This window comes from Rhipicephalus microplus, chromosome 3 (assembly GCF_043290135.1).
Source record: "Rhipicephalus microplus isolate Deutch F79 chromosome 3, USDA_Rmic, whole genome shotgun sequence".
Classification (NCBI taxonomy): domain Eukaryota; kingdom Metazoa; phylum Arthropoda; class Arachnida; order Ixodida; family Ixodidae; genus Rhipicephalus; species Rhipicephalus microplus.
In genome coordinates this window covers 25,476,176-25,494,610 of record NC_134702.1, presented here as the reverse complement: position 1 = coordinate 25,494,610, position 18,435 = coordinate 25,476,176, and the positions used below count along the sequence as shown (strand labels likewise).

The 18,435-nt window shown below is 44.7% G+C and overlaps 1 protein-coding gene across 1 annotated transcript in view; it reads right to left on the bottom strand.

Annotated features, from left to right (window-relative positions):
• The window catches only part of LOC119177291 (uncharacterized), a 36,549-nt gene that overhangs the window by 9,364 nt on the left and 8,750 nt on the right, over window positions 1–18,435 (bottom strand). The window contains exons 6-15 of the mRNA XM_075889115.1: window positions 16,094–16,177; window positions 15,507–15,641; window positions 14,762–14,853; window positions 13,840–13,980; window positions 11,966–12,048; window positions 10,162–10,396; window positions 8,772–8,902; window positions 7,074–7,180; window positions 5,993–6,095; window positions 2,286–2,428 (exon numbers count right to left, since the gene is read on the bottom strand). Of these exons, the coding sequence (XP_075745230.1) occupies window positions 2,286–2,428; window positions 5,993–6,095; window positions 7,074–7,180; window positions 8,772–8,902; window positions 10,162–10,396; window positions 11,966–12,048; window positions 13,840–13,980; window positions 14,762–14,853; window positions 15,507–15,641; window positions 16,094–16,177 (1,254 nt within the window). The remainder of the gene's footprint in view (window positions 1–2,285; window positions 2,429–5,992; window positions 6,096–7,073; window positions 7,181–8,771; window positions 8,903–10,161; window positions 10,397–11,965; window positions 12,049–13,839; window positions 13,981–14,761; window positions 14,854–15,506; window positions 15,642–16,093; window positions 16,178–18,435) is intronic.

The following is an 18,435-nucleotide window of genomic DNA, read 5'->3' as shown; positions in this document are numbered from 1 at the left end:
GTCAGCGGCCTGCCGACTTTCCGGGAAACCAATTTCAACCAACAATCAGGCATCGGCCAGGCGCCCATACAGTCTTATCGTTAAACGCCGACCCTGCCTCCGCAATCCTCTAGTTGCCACTTTCCCCAACCCATGAAGGAAGGAAAGTTGTTTCCTTCTTCCGTGGCCCGACTGTTTTTCGTTACGCACTCCTCCGTCCTTTGTCCCCCCGCTACTCAGAGCACCCCACATCGCCAGACAAGGCCCCTGTTTTCACACTGCCTCCGATCTTTCGAAGATCAGTCAGCCATCTACCCTGTTTTTGATAGCTGGTACTGTTGTTGGCGTCGCCGGCCTGGAGTGACCAGACCATGTGCCAACATAGTCGGCCACCGACTGTATCCGGTAGTCTGCGTCTAGTGCGTGCGCGTACGTTACCCCACCGACTCAGACAGTTTGAAATTCGTTTCGTGTTTAGGACTTGTTCTCGCTCACTCTGCCCTCAACTGAGCATGCGTTCCGCGCCTGTGCGGACGCCCGAAAACAGCTGTTAATTTGCGCGAAACGAATCGCGAAATATCGAAGTTCGTGAGGCCACACAAACCCGCCGGCCCAACAAAACAATTTTTTGACCACGGTTGCCGATTCTTCTAACACTGCCGCGCGTTCCGATCCAGGCGGCCATGCTTTGACTTCTGCGTGCGCAGGGACTCTTTGTAAGTTTTTCTACATGCGTGTTTCGCGGACCTTTCAAGCAAGCTACCCAACCTGCCTCCTTCCCATGTGTTTTGGTTTTCAAGGTCGCCCTCCCGCCGCATTTTCCCCTCTCTTTATCGCAACTCCTTGCCCTTTCCTCGCAAGTCTGCTCTCCTCTCTTGATCACAACCCCTTCGCCCGTCTCCACTGCTCCGCGACTACCGCCACGCTGGCTCGAATTAGTTTCGTTTTCTGACTGGAAACGGGCCCAGAGTTGTTCCACGTGTTCTGGCATCTGTGTCGCGTGTGGGCGTCTTGCTCACTCTTGGTGTGCATTGGTGGTCATGATGGCCGACGGGAGAACTAGCACACTTTTTCGTGCCACTCAACAAAACATCGAAAGTGTGACCGCCTGGCTTGAGCGTTGCGGAGCGCTTGCTCATAGCTGTTGAAGACCTGGCAGCCAACTTGCTGCTTCGGGCGTCCAGGTATTCAGCTGTGGAGATGGTGAATATTTCGTGGGCAGCTGTGACGACTACATACACGCAAAACTGTTTTCGCGAGGCTAACTTTGTCGACGTTGGGCCCGATGCTGAGCCTGAAGCTTCCGAACTGCGACGGCGATTTGTGGCATCGCGTTGTCGACTCCGACCTGGAAGAGCGGGTGGCACATCTGTTGCGATGGTTTAATTACGGCCGATGATGATGCCGACACTGGGGAACCATGCACGGATCGAGGCATTGTGAATGAAGTACGTGGCGAGAGCGATTTGGAGGAATAGGATTGCGAGAACGACGAAACTTTGGAGCCAGTGCCTCATGCAGTTCATCCCACGGGCCTCGGCAAACGAGCACCCTGCCGTTTTAAATGAACTCGGGACCACCCTTATCGTTTTTGCTCTTCGAAACACGTGCATCACGGACTTTTTGGGGCAAAAAAAAGTTTGTGTTTTCACTCGCAACTTTTTTTAGAAGCGGTGTTTCATTTACTACGAACTACTGCGATACTGCGAACGGGTGCCGCGTCACACTCAGGTTCGTTATAAGCGGGCTTGACTGTAATTTAGTACTTAGTAGAAGCACAATAAAAGTGATGTAAACATAGTAACGCAGCTATTGTAACTTCCCCATACAGCTGTATCACAATCCTCTGATCCTTGATTTTCAACATGCCTGACAAAATGGTTTATTCATACGCTAGTGCTATAACAATACACAGACCATATGTATCTTCAAATCACGCATAGTTTGTGCATTTTCAGACTTCCACTATATAAAGCATTCGGTATAAATTCGAAGTGTCTACACTCCATACCAATTTTACAATGACCACAGGTTTAAATACATATGCTTAAAAATCCAAACAAAGCAGCAGCTCAGGAAAAGATAGAAGCACGAAGAGATGAAAATATGCTTGAACAAAGGATTTCACTGGAGCCAATGTTTCAACAAGTGGTCTTGTCTTGAAGAAGCTGCTGCCTTCAAAGAACACTTGTCGGAATGTCGGCTCCAACGAAAACCCCTGTTCAAAGATTTTTTCAACATTACGCACAGTTTAACGATTACATAGTTCAAGTGGTCCTTGAGAAGCACAGACGCAGTGTCCTTACGAAATGGGGTCACTCCACATGAGTTCCCAGGCGAGCGATGACTGGCTTTCCGGATCATTCAGTGGCTTCGGAATCTGGTTTATCGCAGCCAAGTAGCCGCCACCGAGCCACGGAGGAGGGATGCCCCCGTGCACACAAAACACCTAGATGGAAGCGTGGTGGGGACTTCAACATGTGCTCAATGTCCTCAACCCTGAACAGTTTTCTATGAGGCTTCAATGCAAAGCGTCGTGCCTTAGCAAACTGATTTCCAACTTCCAACTTCGTATTGAGTTGAAACAGATGTATTTCGTAGCTCTCAAAAACCCTAACAAAGCAACAATGTTGACAAAAAAATCAACTATACAACGTTCAACCTATTCCTGCTGTAGCACTGTAGCATTTTACTAAAGCTGGAAATCATTTCCATGCGCACCATTTGTATCATTGACTAAGCACACACAGCAGAAAAACTGCAGTATGCGACAACACCTAACTATCCCAACACTACCTCAGGCATGAGTAAAAAAATCGTGAGTCACTGCACTCCGTGAAGGATGCTGCTTAGCACACGACACAGTGGTGACACAGAGCTTCGAACAAAGGTGCGAACTCATTTAGTGTAATTATCAGTGGTTATCATGACAAAATGTGCACACACAGATTTACTGTAGCTGTTCCTTTCGTCTCTCCTCATAAGCGTATTGCTCTTAAGGAGTCTCAATCATACGTCTTACCATAGAAACTGAAGAACACAAGTGGAATGTGCTACTCAGATGCTGCCAATCTCACTAATTGCATTGTGCTGCTGTGCGGACAACTACTGCCACCTTGGTGAGCCGGAGAAAACGACCCATTCATGTGATCGGGAACGAATGTTTGTGTCAACACACATGAAAAATACACGCAACACAAACAATGGGCAGCTTCGCTTTAAAAGAAAGCCATACTACAGACTGCATACTTACACTCCAGGCTCCATCTTTCACACTGCATTTAAACAACTTGTTGCATAGTGACATTTTTTTTTCAAGGACAAGTTTACAATGAGAAGGACAGGCTTTTCAGAACTGAAATCACAAGCCTTAGATAATATAGTTAAATATTGGAACGTAAATAATCGTCAGCACCGTTTTCAGCCGGTTATACTAGTCATCTGTGAGTGGGGGCCTCCCAGTGATCTCCAGTTTATCCTACCCATGCAAGCTGGTTCCATTTTATACTCATGAACTTCTTAATTTTGTCACTCCACCAAACTCTCTGCCTTCCTTAAATGCGTTTCGCACAGATTCTGTTGCTCGTACTGTCCACTGGTTGTCTGGCCTACGCATTACATAGCCAGCCCAGGTCAAATTGTTTTGTTTGTTGTCAAATATAATAATATCTGCTACCCCCGTTTGTTCCCTTGCCCATTTTTCCGTCCTCCAATCTCTTCATATTACTACCATAAACTTTTCGTTTATCGTTGTTTATTTTTGCATATATATTATATGAAAGCAATATGTAAATGATCACAAACCTGTAGGATATAAATGATGATGCAAAGCAAGGTTTAGTATAGGTGTGGCCATATTTTGATTGGTGGTCTGTGCACAGTGTTTTCCTCTGGTGTGTTTGTGAGTGGCCTGTTTCTACAGTCAGCTGGTTTTGTAGAGATATCAAATACGAGACCCTCTCACGTCTTTGTTCTCGCTTCGTACGTGTGCCACTCTTCAAACAAATCTGTCCGAAGCATAGGTCGGCAAAGTCACTCGTGAGTCAACTCAGACTCGTTCAGACTCATACTGAGCCATGAGTCCGAGCTAGTCCAGCTGAGTACAGTCGAAACCCGCAATAGCGAAACCCCGCGTATACGAAATCCCCGCGGCAACAAAATATTTCCGGATCCCTGGCGAACGTTCATAGAAGCCCATGTATTACATATCTCGCGGCAACGAAATGTTTTTGGACAGCGATCACGCATTAACGAATTTTCTACCATGGTGCTTCGCGATGGCAGGGCCGAGAGCCGGGTTCTTGGGCTCATCGGAAAGAGCATTTCTCAGTGTTTAGCTTTCCTGCCTCAGCTGGCTCCTCCTTTTAAAAACAAGCGCACAAAAAGCAAATGTTTGAAGGTCGTTTCGAGGCCCTTGATTGGCTGTGGCCGCCATGTTGCCTCAGCTCGCCTCGCCATTGGCCCGATGCTCGCTCCGGGAGATCATCGTCTGCTGCTTGTGCGTCGCGAGGACTAGGCTCTCGAAAAACGCTGCTTCGCAACGTGTTCACGGCTCGATGATCACTTAAGATATAATTACGCTTTAGTTAGGAGCAGTAGGCGGATGCGCGATCAGGTTACTACGAGCGCGGCGCGTCATCGGAGCCGTCTTTAGCCCTCACTCCGCCGACAGCGAGACTGCGGGCAGGAACGATGCGCTAGCGCACTCGTGGCGACGTGCTTCGTCGCAAGCAACGAAGCTGTAAGCGGCGGCACGGTCAGATTACTACGAGTGACCGCACCGGATGCACGATCAGATTACTATGAGCGGGCGCGCGGTCTACGAGCGCGGCGCGACATCGGAGTCGGCCTTAGCCCTAACTTCGTTGACAGTGAGACTGCGGGCAGGAACGACGCGCTAGCGCATTCGAAACAACCCGCAGGTTGTTTTGGATGCGCTAGACACCCTTCGCTCCTTCGGAGCACATGATGACGACGTAGCAATGGACCACTTTTTCCAGTGCGAAGGCAAAGCTTTGAAGTTGTTGCATGACAAGGGTCGGCAAAGTAAGTTGACCGACTTCTGGCAATAAATTTTCGTTCTTCTGGCCGTATCACTGTTTTTATGTCTCATACTCGCGGCAATGAAATTCTCGCAAAAACGAAATTTTTCGGTTTCCCCGGCGATTTCGTTATTGCGGGTTTCGACTGTAGTACTTTGCCGAGCATAAATACACGTGAGCCCGGTTGAGAAATAAATCTCGGTGAGTCTGAGTACGAGCGAGTCCGAAGGGCAAAACATATTTCATGAGTGAGTCGAGTGAGGTTCAAACTTTTTTTGACGATCTATGGTTTTATTTACTCAACTTTTGTATTACTATCAGCTTAATGTGGGCTCCCGTTTATACTTGTGCCAACTCGCATACACTTCAATGCCCCAGAATTCGTACGCCAGTTTAATGTTGTTCATCAGAGGCGCGAGTTATGGAGGAAGGTGTGTGCCACAAGCTCCCTATCCCCCAACATCAGAAGCACTTTCCAGAAAGTTCGTGATAAAATACTTCATGTGAACTATTCCTTGTAACAAAAATGTCCTCGGTGGGTTGATACTACTGAGACTTCATATTTGAAAGTAGGAGATCTAAAGATGCCAAGTACAGCAGGGATTATGCTAAATATTGGTTTTAAAGAGCATTCACACAGAGTTCGAAGAAGCCAACTGTGCGATAACGTGCTCAACGAGTCAGCTTATTTTGAATTACTCAGAGTCAGATAGAGCCGTGAGTCTTGAGTCTGAGTGAGTTCAAGTAAGTAATATTTTCGCGAGTCTTGAGTCCCAGCGAGTTGGGCTGGAAAAATATTTCGTGAATCTGAGTCCGAGCGAGTCCGGTTGACAAAAATTGTGGTGAATCCGAGTCCAAGTGAGTACAAAGGCCAAAAATGTTTCACGAGTGAGTTTGAGTGAGCTTCACATTTTTTGCCAACCTATGGAAGAACTAATCAGGCAGAAATTCACAACAGCAAGGTGTCTTACTTTAGTGTCGACCACAGCGGCGATTGGCATGACGTCGAAGCAGGCATTTATCTGCTCCCACACCTCTACGCCAACCCGTTCTCCGAACTTGTTCACACACTCGCTGCGCAAAACAAAAGTTCAAGGCAGGAGAAAGAAGTATGAGAATCCCTCTCGTGTGAGACACCATTTTTTGCAATGCACGGCTATTTGCATAAGTTATTAAACGAGTTACATGCAATAAATTTTTTTTAACCCCGTAAACTGCAAAACATCTGAACTTTCTCACACTGCTTGCGTGTAGCTATGCAGTGCACTTTCACATTCACACACTTGTCCAATTATTTACTCAGTTTTTAGAATATTCTCACTCCTGAAAAGGTCTCGAAGTCAACTGTTATACAAAAAATAGGCATAAGAATGTCAAATGGTCTAACAGGCCAGTAATAGTACAGCAACCAATAACCACGTAGTATTCAAATAACCATAATATATTTATTATATAAACAACCGCATTTCATACACCATAACTTGGTAACAAGCAACCATACTTTCATAACCATACACAAAAGCCTATTTGCTGGGAAAGCGTGGAGCCAGAACTGATACCGATTTGAGCATGAGGCAGATGTCAGCCTAACTAACTTGGCATTTCGCTTAAAGAAACCTCCGCATAAGGATATGCCTCAGCATGATGCCAGAAATCTGTCACACTTATTCCTAGTAGTGCTTAGCTCTATCCTGAAGCATACTATTGCACAGAAGCTGCATTTAAAAGGTACAGCTTCAATCAGGATATGTACACAATCTACTCGGCTACCACAGTTTCCTAGTAATCAAAATTCCTGAACTTGTGCACACGATCAGGATGCCACGGCTATGAAACCACCGCAGCATAAATTCTAGATACAATCCAATAATACCGATGTGATATGACAAGAGAGTAAATATACGCTCAAGAGGTATGACATGTGCGGCAGTTATGAAGCGATTATTCCATTTTCTCAACGCTTCAGGTTTCATGCGCAAAACGCACACAGGTTTGGCATCTAGAAATTAAATAATTTGACAGAGGAGCATGTGCATTTTTTCTTGAGCTTACGTGTAGAAGGTGAACATCTTCTGCACGCTTCGCACCTCGTGGTTGCCTCTGAGGAGATAGAATTTGTCAGGGGCCAGTATCTTCTGAGCGAACAGATGCGCTATGACCTGTTGAAAAACATGGGGAAGGCAAAAATGAAATTAAATATGAACTTACGTGTGTTACATACGGAGAAGAATAACAAGTTATTTTATGCTCCAAACCAGCTCCTTGCACTGAGCCTAATAAGTATCACACAACACATTTTTCAGCATTATATACAACAACAAGCGTGTTGCCACAGAGGCTAGTTTGAATGTAGTATATTTTAATTTCTTCAACAATTAGAGATGGTGTTTAAACAGACCTAATGTACCTTATAAAAGGTACATTAAGTCTGTTTAAACATCCATTGCTAATTGTTGAAGAAATTAAAATATACTACATTCAAACTAGCCGCAGTTTTTGTACAGACATGAGAAATTAAATGTGGCTGCAATATATTTATGTGAACATTAAAAACTGCTGCAATGCCATGGCTAAACTTCATAATTAGACGAAGAATGACAGCTTTCAAGTGGTTTAACTATTTTTGTTCACAAAGTGAGAGCTAGCGAAGTCACCTTGGTGCAGTACAGTTGGCGTACAATTTCTCGGACCCTCAAGGGACCACGAAAGCATCCGAAAAATCGGGCTGTCAGGAAATATGAATGCAAGCAAAAACACTTTTTTAATAGGTATTTCTCGCTAATGAAGAGAGTCAAGGCAGGAGTACAGGATTGTCACTGCAATTCAGCAAAGGCATCATTTAGGTGGCTCTGAAAAGAGCCATTTATATTAAAAATCTGATGCAGCCAGCGCTATCACATTTGTGAACACTTGGGCACAAAAAAAAAAAAAGTCTTTTCGTTTGCACGGCATTCCACTTGTCCGCAATTATGTCTGCTTTAATTTCAGCCAACATTATACTGCCGCTGTACACTAATGACAGTGTCAGTGCTCGCATCAATGCTGAGCTTGTTGGCCGCGTAGGCTCTGCCTCTTCGATCTCCGTGTCGGAGTCGTCGGAATACTCCGTAACCTGATGAATGATTTCATCATCGCTCAATTCTGCACACAGCACGAGGTCTTTGTCAGCAATGGTGAAGCCTTCAAAGGTTATCCCGGCTGGAACTGAAACACCAGCAGCATGCAGACTGTTGAAAAGAACGGCCCCAAGTGGAAGTTCGTCCCACACGCTATTCTCTTCGGGCTAGACGGCCGTCTCGGCATCCGGTATGAAGCTCGCGCTGGATTGCAGCCTTTACAGTTTCGAGGGTGTCAAGGGCACGGCAGCCGCAGCATGGTGGGTTCGAGGGTACGAAAACAACCAAAATGCTGATGTCGATGGTGACTTCGAGCCCACTGTTAACAGTAGAAAGTCCAGAAAATCAGATGGCAAAAGCTATGAACGTTCGGAATTTTGGACTTTTTAATACATTGGCTATATGGGAAACTTGACGGTGCCACAGATGAGTTTGGGAAATCAGGCATGTCCGCAATTTCGGGCGTTCCAGAAATCGGACGTCGACTATAACTGCAGAACCGCACAGCAAAAACATCAATCATGCCAGCCTTTGTCAGTTTTTTGCAACATTCTGCTGTATATTATTCGGGAGAACTCGAGCTCTACTTTATAAGTAAAAAACAGGAAGACGTACAAATAACACCGAGACTCACCTCCACACCATGCTCCCCTCGGTCAACATAATCACCAAGGAAGAGAAAGTTTGCCGGAGTCAGCACAGGCCCCATTCGCCAGAGCGCCTTCTCAAAGCACACCAGGTCCCGGTAATTCCCGTGAATGTCGCCTGATAAAGGCAGCAGTCAAAAGAACAGAGTTATGCAAGGGCACCGCAAAAGGTTCTTTTTACCATACAGTGCAGAGTTTTTCAAAGTGCATACAAGAAATGACAAACGATACAGCAGTTATAATTAAATACTGTAACAGTTGGCACCACACCTGGAAGCACTTCTTGTGAGCTGGTTTGAGTCATGTATTGGAGACCCTCACTAAATAAAAATGTCAGCTATAATAGAACGACTGCCTTACATATGATTGGTTTCATACTTCAATTCTGTACCCCTGTTCATCAGTCACGGAAACTCATGCTAAAAGCAACCTACTTTCCTGGTTCCTTCAGGTTCCATTTAATGAGTCTACTGTATACAAAACAGGAGCTTGTTTTAAACAGAGTGGTGGTACTTCTGATCTCCCAAGACAACCATGCCCCATAGGAAGCCTCACATAAAGCAGGAAGAGCTTGCTATCATCACTATCACACAAGTTGTGTGAAACCCTACAAAATCCCCACAATCAGTTTGGTCTCCATCAAGTGGCAAGGGAGTAGCTGCCGCTACTTCTCGGGCATGATCTTGTATGCCTTCAGTATAATAGAACATTTGTTGTTGCGTCACATGATCGATACAGGCTTATGTAAACGTCATGAAAGAGCAATGAACCCTCAAGTCTTGACCAACTGCGCAGGGCGAGGATGAACATTCTAATAAAGAATGCGTATGAGACTGCGCACCTCCCTTTACTCAACTGGTTAAATACACTAGGCCGCAGCAGACCTTGTGGCTGCCAGCCAGTAACACACAAACCTTTTCTTTTTTTTTTCTTCTTTTTTGTACCTTGTACATTTATTTTAAGCAGATCTTGCAAGAATGCCCTTGACAACTAGTGCGCATATGCAATGCAACAGCCACAGATATAGTAACTGCTTTCTCAGTGCAGACAGTTGTTGTTCATCATATTTCATCATCACATATAGTCATACAAAAGTGAGAATTTGAAGGTGTTGGAAATGATCACATCCTATCCTTTCAATGCACACACACACCATCAGCTTCCACATGGCACATCCATGTGGAGTACTTCCACATAGGGTGAGTGCAGTGCACAAAGGTGCAGACAACAGAATGCAGATACAGGTACTAGCAGGTTCGATGGACCAAACTTGAACAGCGCATCTATTGGATCGCTCGTCCAGATGTGTTTCACTGTTTACCTGTTTGAACATAAAACAACCAGCCTAGCTAGTAGTAACACTCACGCGAGACCTACCAAGGATGTACGTGGGCACGCTGAGCTTCAGCAGACGCGGCTCGGTGAACATGATGTCTCGCGTCTGCCGGCACATGGCTAGCAGGCAGCGTGCCAGGGCCTCATGGTCCACCGCGCCCCAGCTGAAGGCATCCTTAGACATGCGGCCCGCTCCGGGACGTCCCTCTGAGTTGTCCTTGCGAATGGCTCTCTCGAAGTAGCGCAGACCCGCTAGCATCTCGTTAGCGTGGGACTTCTGCGCTGACAACCACGACATGCATTTAGCTCAAACACTTCATCGTTAAAACAAACAGCCACTACTTCAAATAAAGCATTCAGTTTCAAGCTAGCACTCAGGCTTTTCGTCCTGTGTTCGGGCTATTCAACACTCAAGATGTACCAATAAGCCCAAATGAACGTGCTAACATTGTGCTCTTTGACAACTGACCATAGTTGAGGTGAACAGGAAGATGGCTTAACGAAACACACTTAGGTCGGGGATTTTTGTTGAAACAATTAACCGCTTTTGCCAATAAAGCTTTCAAGTTGCAAAACAGTACTCAGGTTCTTCGTATACTGTCTCTGTGCCATTCAATATTCCAAATGTTGTAGGCCCGTGTGCTCAGATTTGGGTGCACGTTAAAGAACCCCAGGTGGTCGAAATTTCCGGAGCCCTCCACTACGGCGTCTCTCATAATCATATAGTGGTTTTGGGACGTTAAACCCCACATATCAATCAATTAAATATTCCAACACGTGCCGATAAGCTCAAATGTACGAGCTAACATTCTGCTGTTTCACAACTGACCACGAAGCAAGAAATAACACATTTTTTAGAATATTATTCGCAATAACACATTTCCTTGAATATTAATCACACCTCTGCTTTAAGCCCGCAAAAAAATGAAAAAGCTTTAATAGCCCATGCATATATCCCACAACCCCACTTTTCGAGCACATTTTTCGGTGCTGGCTATATACAAGATATAATGGTATCTAGGAAGGGAAGCTCCCGTTATAATGACCATCTGCAAGCAATCAGATAATCTAATAAAAATAGCATACATCAATGAAGGCATCGGAACTAGTGGTGCCTTGCAGCAATTAGCCGCAACTATGGTGCAGGAAAATGGAGGGTGGCGGGGGGGAGTGGGCTGCAACTAAGTTTTCAAGCACCCCTGCATATGCTCTTAGGCAGCATTCTTGGGCAGATGACAGGGGTGTTCTCATCAGTGAACACATAATTTCTTAACATCCCTTTTTTTGTTTTTTGCTGCATCAGTTTCTGTGAGCTTACACAAGGAGTCTGTGGCAACAAAGCAACAATCAAGCAAGATTAAACGCGCTCCATGTCTCCATTCTGTACGAAAGTGGTGAAACAGGAGCAACACGCGCAAGCAGTTCCCTTGACAAATGAAATGGAGGTAATTTCCTCGTCTGCCGCCAGATGCCGCTAATATAATGCAACTCTCTAGGACCGTGAGATTACCTGGTCATCTGAAATAGCAGAGTTACGCCTCTTAAATGTTTTTCACTCCGTGGAACTGACCGAGGTCAAGGTTAGCAGGAAGACGTCACTCCCACGTCATCAGCTGTGGCCTAATAAAGAACAGGCCTCTTTATAACAATTACTTATACTACAGATGTTTGTCTCTTGCAGGCACAGGCAATGACAAAACCTCATGCTCTGCCTTCGTGCCTTTCCAGGTTGCCTCACTGTGGTCAATAATTCATTATCAATATGTACATCAGGGTTCCTTATGTAAAACAGTGTCTGGCACTTTGATATTGGCTCTTGGCAGAGAAGGGAAGCACGAGATCTCACTTGGTTGAACGAATCCATCGAAGGCAGTCTCTCGAACCGCGTCTTTTCGCCCAGTCGAGAACTCTTTGTGAGAGCGGCTGTGCCTGTAGAAAAAAAAAAACGTTGTTGAAACATAGTCAGTGAGAGCGCATCGGGAAACTTCACACTAGTTGGTATGAAAAAAAGTAAATGAGCAGGCCACAGACGTCAAGAGCAAATTATAATCAAACAACGTCACAGGGCATCGGCAGTCAGCAGGGGGGTTGCAAAAGGGGCACCTGCAAAAAAGGCACAAATTACGAGCAGTTTTGACCTCGAAGGGTAAAATACTCCCGATTTTCGGGCCACTGAATTTAATCGCCCTGCCATACCTTCTCTTACGATCATTCCTTACCAATTAGGTAAACTTTCCATCATTCCAATTCAGTGACCTCTCGAGCAGAAGCACTTCACTACTAGTGCAAAGTACTAAAAGCTCTCCCACTGGGATGCTTACTAATGCTTGCTGCACGTCGTACTTACAGGCGAGTGTAATCGGCGAACCCGATCCACTGTGTTGAAGCGTGCAGCCCGATTGCAGTGGCTCAGAAACTGAGTAAACCATCATTCCTATTATTGGGAACGTGGGTGCACCATAAGTACCTAGGGTGGGTAAACCATTTTGGTGTACAAAAACGTTTCACTATTCTATAACTCGGGCTGTTTATGGCCCTGATCACCAGAGAGCAAGCCACTATCCATGCTGCATAGCAGCCATGTTGTTTATGTCTGAGCAGTTTATTTATCTCATTTGCACCCAAGTATATCTTAATTACTGTTTGTAACTATGGCCCAATATAAGTTAGCGGACGCGGCCTCTAGCCTAAAATGAGGAACGCATGTGGTACTTACTCCTCAGCCATCCCCGCAATCATTAAAAGCAACAGACGCCTTTCTTTTATTGCAGCGTGACAGTTGAGAAATACCATTTATCTTTAATAAACAATTTTACCTTTATCTCTGACATCATCCATTAACACCTCTTGTAATGCACCCTAAGCAAAAGCATTGAGCATCTTGAACAAAGAAAGGGGAATTGATCAAGGGCTCATCTTCTTTGTTACATACAACTTTCAGTAACCAAGAAAAGTATGGGGGACACTGTTTGTAGTCTAACTGTAACGAGGTAATTATGATAATAATGTAAAGAAATTAAAGTGGACAAAAAGACAATTTCGCCACTGGCAGAGACAGAACCTACAACCACGAGGTAACACGTGCAATGTTCTACCGATTGCACAACAGCAGCAGTCGTCTTCAAGTCCACTTTGTTGGCTATTTCTGTGCATGTTATCCTGGGAGTATTAGCCTGAACCACTTGTAGCCACGACAGCAAGAATGGAATGCTGTTTTGCCAGTTGGTGTCCCATGGCACGGAGTCCTTTTACAAGATGGCAGCTGACCAATAGTCCCTCGCACACTACCTGAAGGCATCAAGTCTGCCAGAACAAGATCCAAGGAACGAACGAATGAATAAAGAGGCATTGGTCATAGAGTCATCATCTTTGTTAAGTACAACAATCCATTGAGCATTTTGGAAATATTTTCACTGCGCTAAAGCTTACCTGTGACACAGGTATTAGCCGTAGTTGTGGGATGTCGAATTGTGGCAATTGTAACTACCGTATTCACTCGATTGTAAAGCAACCACGATTTTTATGCGAGGGTTGACTTTTCATTTCGTCCAGGAAGATAATATATAATTTCGGTATTCGATAGTAACGCAAGGGTCGACCATAGGTATGGAAAAATATGGAAAAAAGCGATGCTACATTTGAGTAAATACACTACACTAACAGCTAGCTATCAAGCATCTCTGCATGCCAAGATTCAATCACATTGCTGCGAGAACTCACCTTCAAGTTGCCAAAGCGAGAGAACGTCCACGAGGGTGCCGGTACGACGCACCTTCACGGAGTGAGTTGCCAGCTCGTACTGACCGACCTGATGAGGAAAACGGCTGGTGGCATCAGCTGACACTGAGTCTTCTACAGCCGCTGCAGGCAGGATAGAATGTAGGGTGGGAAGACGTCGGTTGACTAAAACACCAGGACTCTTTCAAAAACAGAGGTATCTCATAGCGCTGCAGCTGTTCTCGTGTTACAGTAGGTTAGGACAGGAAATTCCAGCAAACAAGCTCGACACAGCCCACACACATCACAGGCCCGCTACCAGACCTATAGTTGGTTAGAGCTTAAGAAAAAAAGTCAGCTCAACCCACAACCATCGCTATCCCTCCCACAAACAATTTGCAAAAATGCTCCATCCAGGAGGACTTATTAATATTTAGGACATCAAGCACCTCTCAAGTTTTTCCAACGGTTAGCAATACCAGACAGACACACTATCAAGTCGCAGGTTTTAGTTCATGCACTTGAACGCCCTCGTAAGTTACGTCAGGGTTTCCGAGAAGGCTGGTCAGACAAATGTAATGTTTTAGGCAGAAACAACAACGCTTCTTAATATGCGTAGCATTTTATTAGCCGAGAAAAAGTACCTTCGGTTCAAGCACAAACCAACAAGCATTAATGAACTTCACGGGTAAAGAGCAAGCGTGTCGCGATTCTGTGGACAAAGCTCATATTTTTTTCTTAATTTGTAATGGAGCATAGCCGAGCTCATACAATGTATAAGATTCTCAGCCCATACGACTGTGGCACTTATCCCTTAGTAATCACAAGCACCTCAGAGCCAACAAGTTTTTCGAATGCCATACATTAGAACTTATGAAACGAATTCAATTGCTCTTCACGAAAGAAGTTAACAAACCACACTCACACACGGCACTCTGGTCCATGTTGTCGGTGCCTATGGTTGGGTGGAACATTTTGGACCTTTTGGTGGTGGGCTCAATGAGCGATTCCTGTGTGCTGCAACAATGAAAAGAGAAGAAAACCCACAAGGAAACTTAATTTTTGGGGAAGCAACATAACTGCATGGTGTTGCACAATTTTAAGAGTGTGATGACAATGTTGAAGCACAGCAACTGACCAAGAAAGACAGAGGGAGATAAAGAATCAGCACATCATGTTTGGAAATGAAGAGGTGTTCTCGTTGAGGAGCCAAGAAAAAAATAATAAACAACCGTTAGTACCGACATTTTACTGCACAGCTCCACAGGACGTTTTTCTGCATGATCCCCGCCGTACTTCCTTAACATCACCGGCAATGACTCAAGCAAGTAATTTCTTTAAGTTTGGTCAATTCTTCATAACACAATGAATACTTCCACACCAATAAGTTTTCGCACGTATCACACCCATCACTCTTCAAACCCTCTTCGATTTTGACAATGTGTAAACTTCAGTTCTTTGAGCACATGCACATAGTAGCATTTTCAAATTTTACACTTTCAACATTTCCGGAATCGCCTAATGTTTAGAATCGATGTTCAATGTTAGGTGACACACTGCCAGGTAAGCAGAACCATCGCAAGTACAGTTAAGTACATAAAGAAAGGTGTATAACAGAAGACTTAGCAGAGCAATCAATAGAAAACATAAGACTTGACAGAATCACTCACTACTTCTTCTTGAGCGTGGGCAGCACTGAAGACGGCGACCGGAACAGCAGCGACGTACCTCTGAACTTGAGCTGTCCGACGGCCAGAAGAAACTCATTGAGAGGCAGCTGTCCACCAGTGGGCAAGTTAAAGCTCCTGTCTCACAACATGCACAAAAACAGTACTTATTACTACAGAACACTCATTCCTAGTACAGTGACAAGCATTTCTGCACAAACAAGCCAACTTCCTTCCCCAGTATCGTGTGAGTTAACACAGCTTTCTTTTTTCTAGTTACGTAAAAAAATATCCACCACAGTGACAGTTGGCAGTCAATCAGCCAGGAATAATGCAGGAATAGTAAGTCAAAAGGAGATTTCAGCTTCTAGGTTTCCATAGATTCTTTCTTGAAACTGGACAATACGGATGTTAAAAACAGGAAAACATAGGTGAGAAACGTATCTGTGGTTATTTTGCATTGTACAGCCTAATATAACAAGGTACAGTGATAACCTACACCGGGGTCACAAATGAAGCTTGATAAGTCCAGAAGACACCTTTGGAAATAATTTTTTAGCGGCGCAAAACAAAGTCGAGAAAGAACTCACACAGCACTCGTAGCAGTGAACTTGTCCAGTGCCGCCTCGTCCATAGTGATCCCTCTCATGAGTTGAATATCCTTAACCATTTTTCTGCAGACCAGCAAGAAAAGCAGCAAAGAAGCACATTGTTGTCAAGAAAACACAAAAGTGCACACTAAGAAACATTTCAAACACCTTTTCTTTAAACAGGAGCTCAACAGAAGCTCGAAGCTTTCCCTCTGTGTGAACAAAGAGGTAAAGACAAACTGCAGGCAGAAAGATGGACAAATTTTGTGTGAGCAGTATTGAATGATGGTGAGCAGATTGAATGAGCGAACTGGGAGCACGGGGGTAAACACAGACACAAAGCAAAGAGGAGGCACACAGCATCAACACTCGTGCTGTGCGCCTCCTCTTTGCTTTGTGTCTCTGTTTACCCCCACGCTCCCAGTTCGCTGAACCATCATGAATCACCAACTAGCCCACCTTTCCATCCTATTGCAGTATTGAATACTACTAGCGCGTACTTTGGTTAACTGCTACTTACACACAGTGATTCTTTTAGAGCTGACCTACCTCAGTGAGCTGTAGTTTTTTTTTTTTTTTACACGCAATATGATTTTAATGCTGTTTACAGCAAAAGATTCAGGGAGAGCAAAAATTTCATGGCCCTTCCTGTTTTTTATGTGCATCACCAAAACAATAGAATACAGAAGAAAAACATTTCTATGGAACGTGTAAAAATCACTGCCAATACACCGTGGAGTGTTGCACCCAACATGGAGCGATGACTTCAATTAAGCCTAAGCCAAGAGCGCGTTCATATCTGACCTATGCAGCAGGGTAGGTCCCTATGTGATTGTTAACGTTTGCAAACCATTGCAAACCTTTACTGGTCACTTTTTGTATGCAAATGACATTGTTTTAAATGTTTTATAGGTGCAAGTCTTCCCTCTTTGGGTAGCATTTTGTGGTTTGTGTTATTACTCCTTCATTCTCTCTCTCTTTTTTTTTTTCTGCAATGCTCATCCAAAAACACAACAGGCCGTTAAATTTTTATCGTTCCGGAATGTTTTGCCACAAATGGCATTAAAATCAAATACTTTGTAACAACACGACAGCCCAATAAAATAGATCAGCTCTAAAAGAATCACCCTGTACTTTACAATCAGTACATTGTTTTTTTCATTAGGATATAGTGGATACAGTCGACTCTCGTTAATACGAAGTTCACGGGGACCGCGAAAAACTTCAAATTAAGCGGAATTCCAATTACCCACAATGAACCAAAAATACATTTATTTCAAAGCAGTTTATGAGAAAAATTCCGTGATTGCCGTTTGCTTCTGTTTGCTGAATCTTGCAGCAGAAAGCAAGTCCTGCAGGCTGTATATGTGCCCGAGTGATTCCTCGGCGATGCTTTCAGCAGTGAAAAACCACTGCGCAAGGGCAAGACCTGCGGCTACATCAGCAGCCCGTGGTAGTCGCTCTCTTGCGGCGGCGGCGTTGTCAACCTCAGTTTCCTGACTAGGCTCGCTGGGCCGAACCATCTCCATGATCTCAGCGTCCGACAGTGCACCGCACGTTCCTACCGAAATGTCAGTGGCAATGTACTCCTCGAAAGGGACATTGCCGAGAGCTGGCAGGAGACCATCAACGTCTAGCTCACTTGTCAAGTGAAGCGTCTGATAAGGCCCGCGAGTTGCCATAGTAAATGCACGTAGAGCTTCGTCGCACGTGGAAACGCTGAGTCCGCACATGACCGAAACAAGATCAACAATGAGGCCCGGAATTGGAACCGCCGGAGCAGCCGCTTCGTGATATGAGGCGCTGCATGCAACTGCGATGCCATCAGCTGACGCTTTGAGCTGCGGCGCTGTGGTCAACTGCGATGCCCTTGGGTGCCGGTCGGACACGCATTGTTGTTTAGCACTTCGAAAATAGGAAATTTAACAAACATGACGATTTACTCCGGGAATTCGATTGGAAATAAATTCGAATTAACCAAAATTTCACATCTCTAGCTTCCAATTACCGAGAATTTCTTCCTGTTGAACTGTATGCAAAACTGACGGGACCCCCACTCCACTTCTAATTAACCGATAATTCCAATTAAGCGACTTCGAATTATCGGGAGACGACTGTAGTAGCTATCTGAATAGGTCTTACAGTGCCATTGTTAGATGAGCATACTTGCTAAATTTAATTAACAAATTCATTCTAATGTGACAGCATATCAACAACCTGAAAATTTGGAAGCATTATGAGCAGGGACAGTAAATAGGTGGAACCATTATTGCTCTGCCGTAAAGCAGAAGCATGATACTCTACTCCATTTTGGGGTGGCGAGGAAAGGTTTGCAAAAGGCA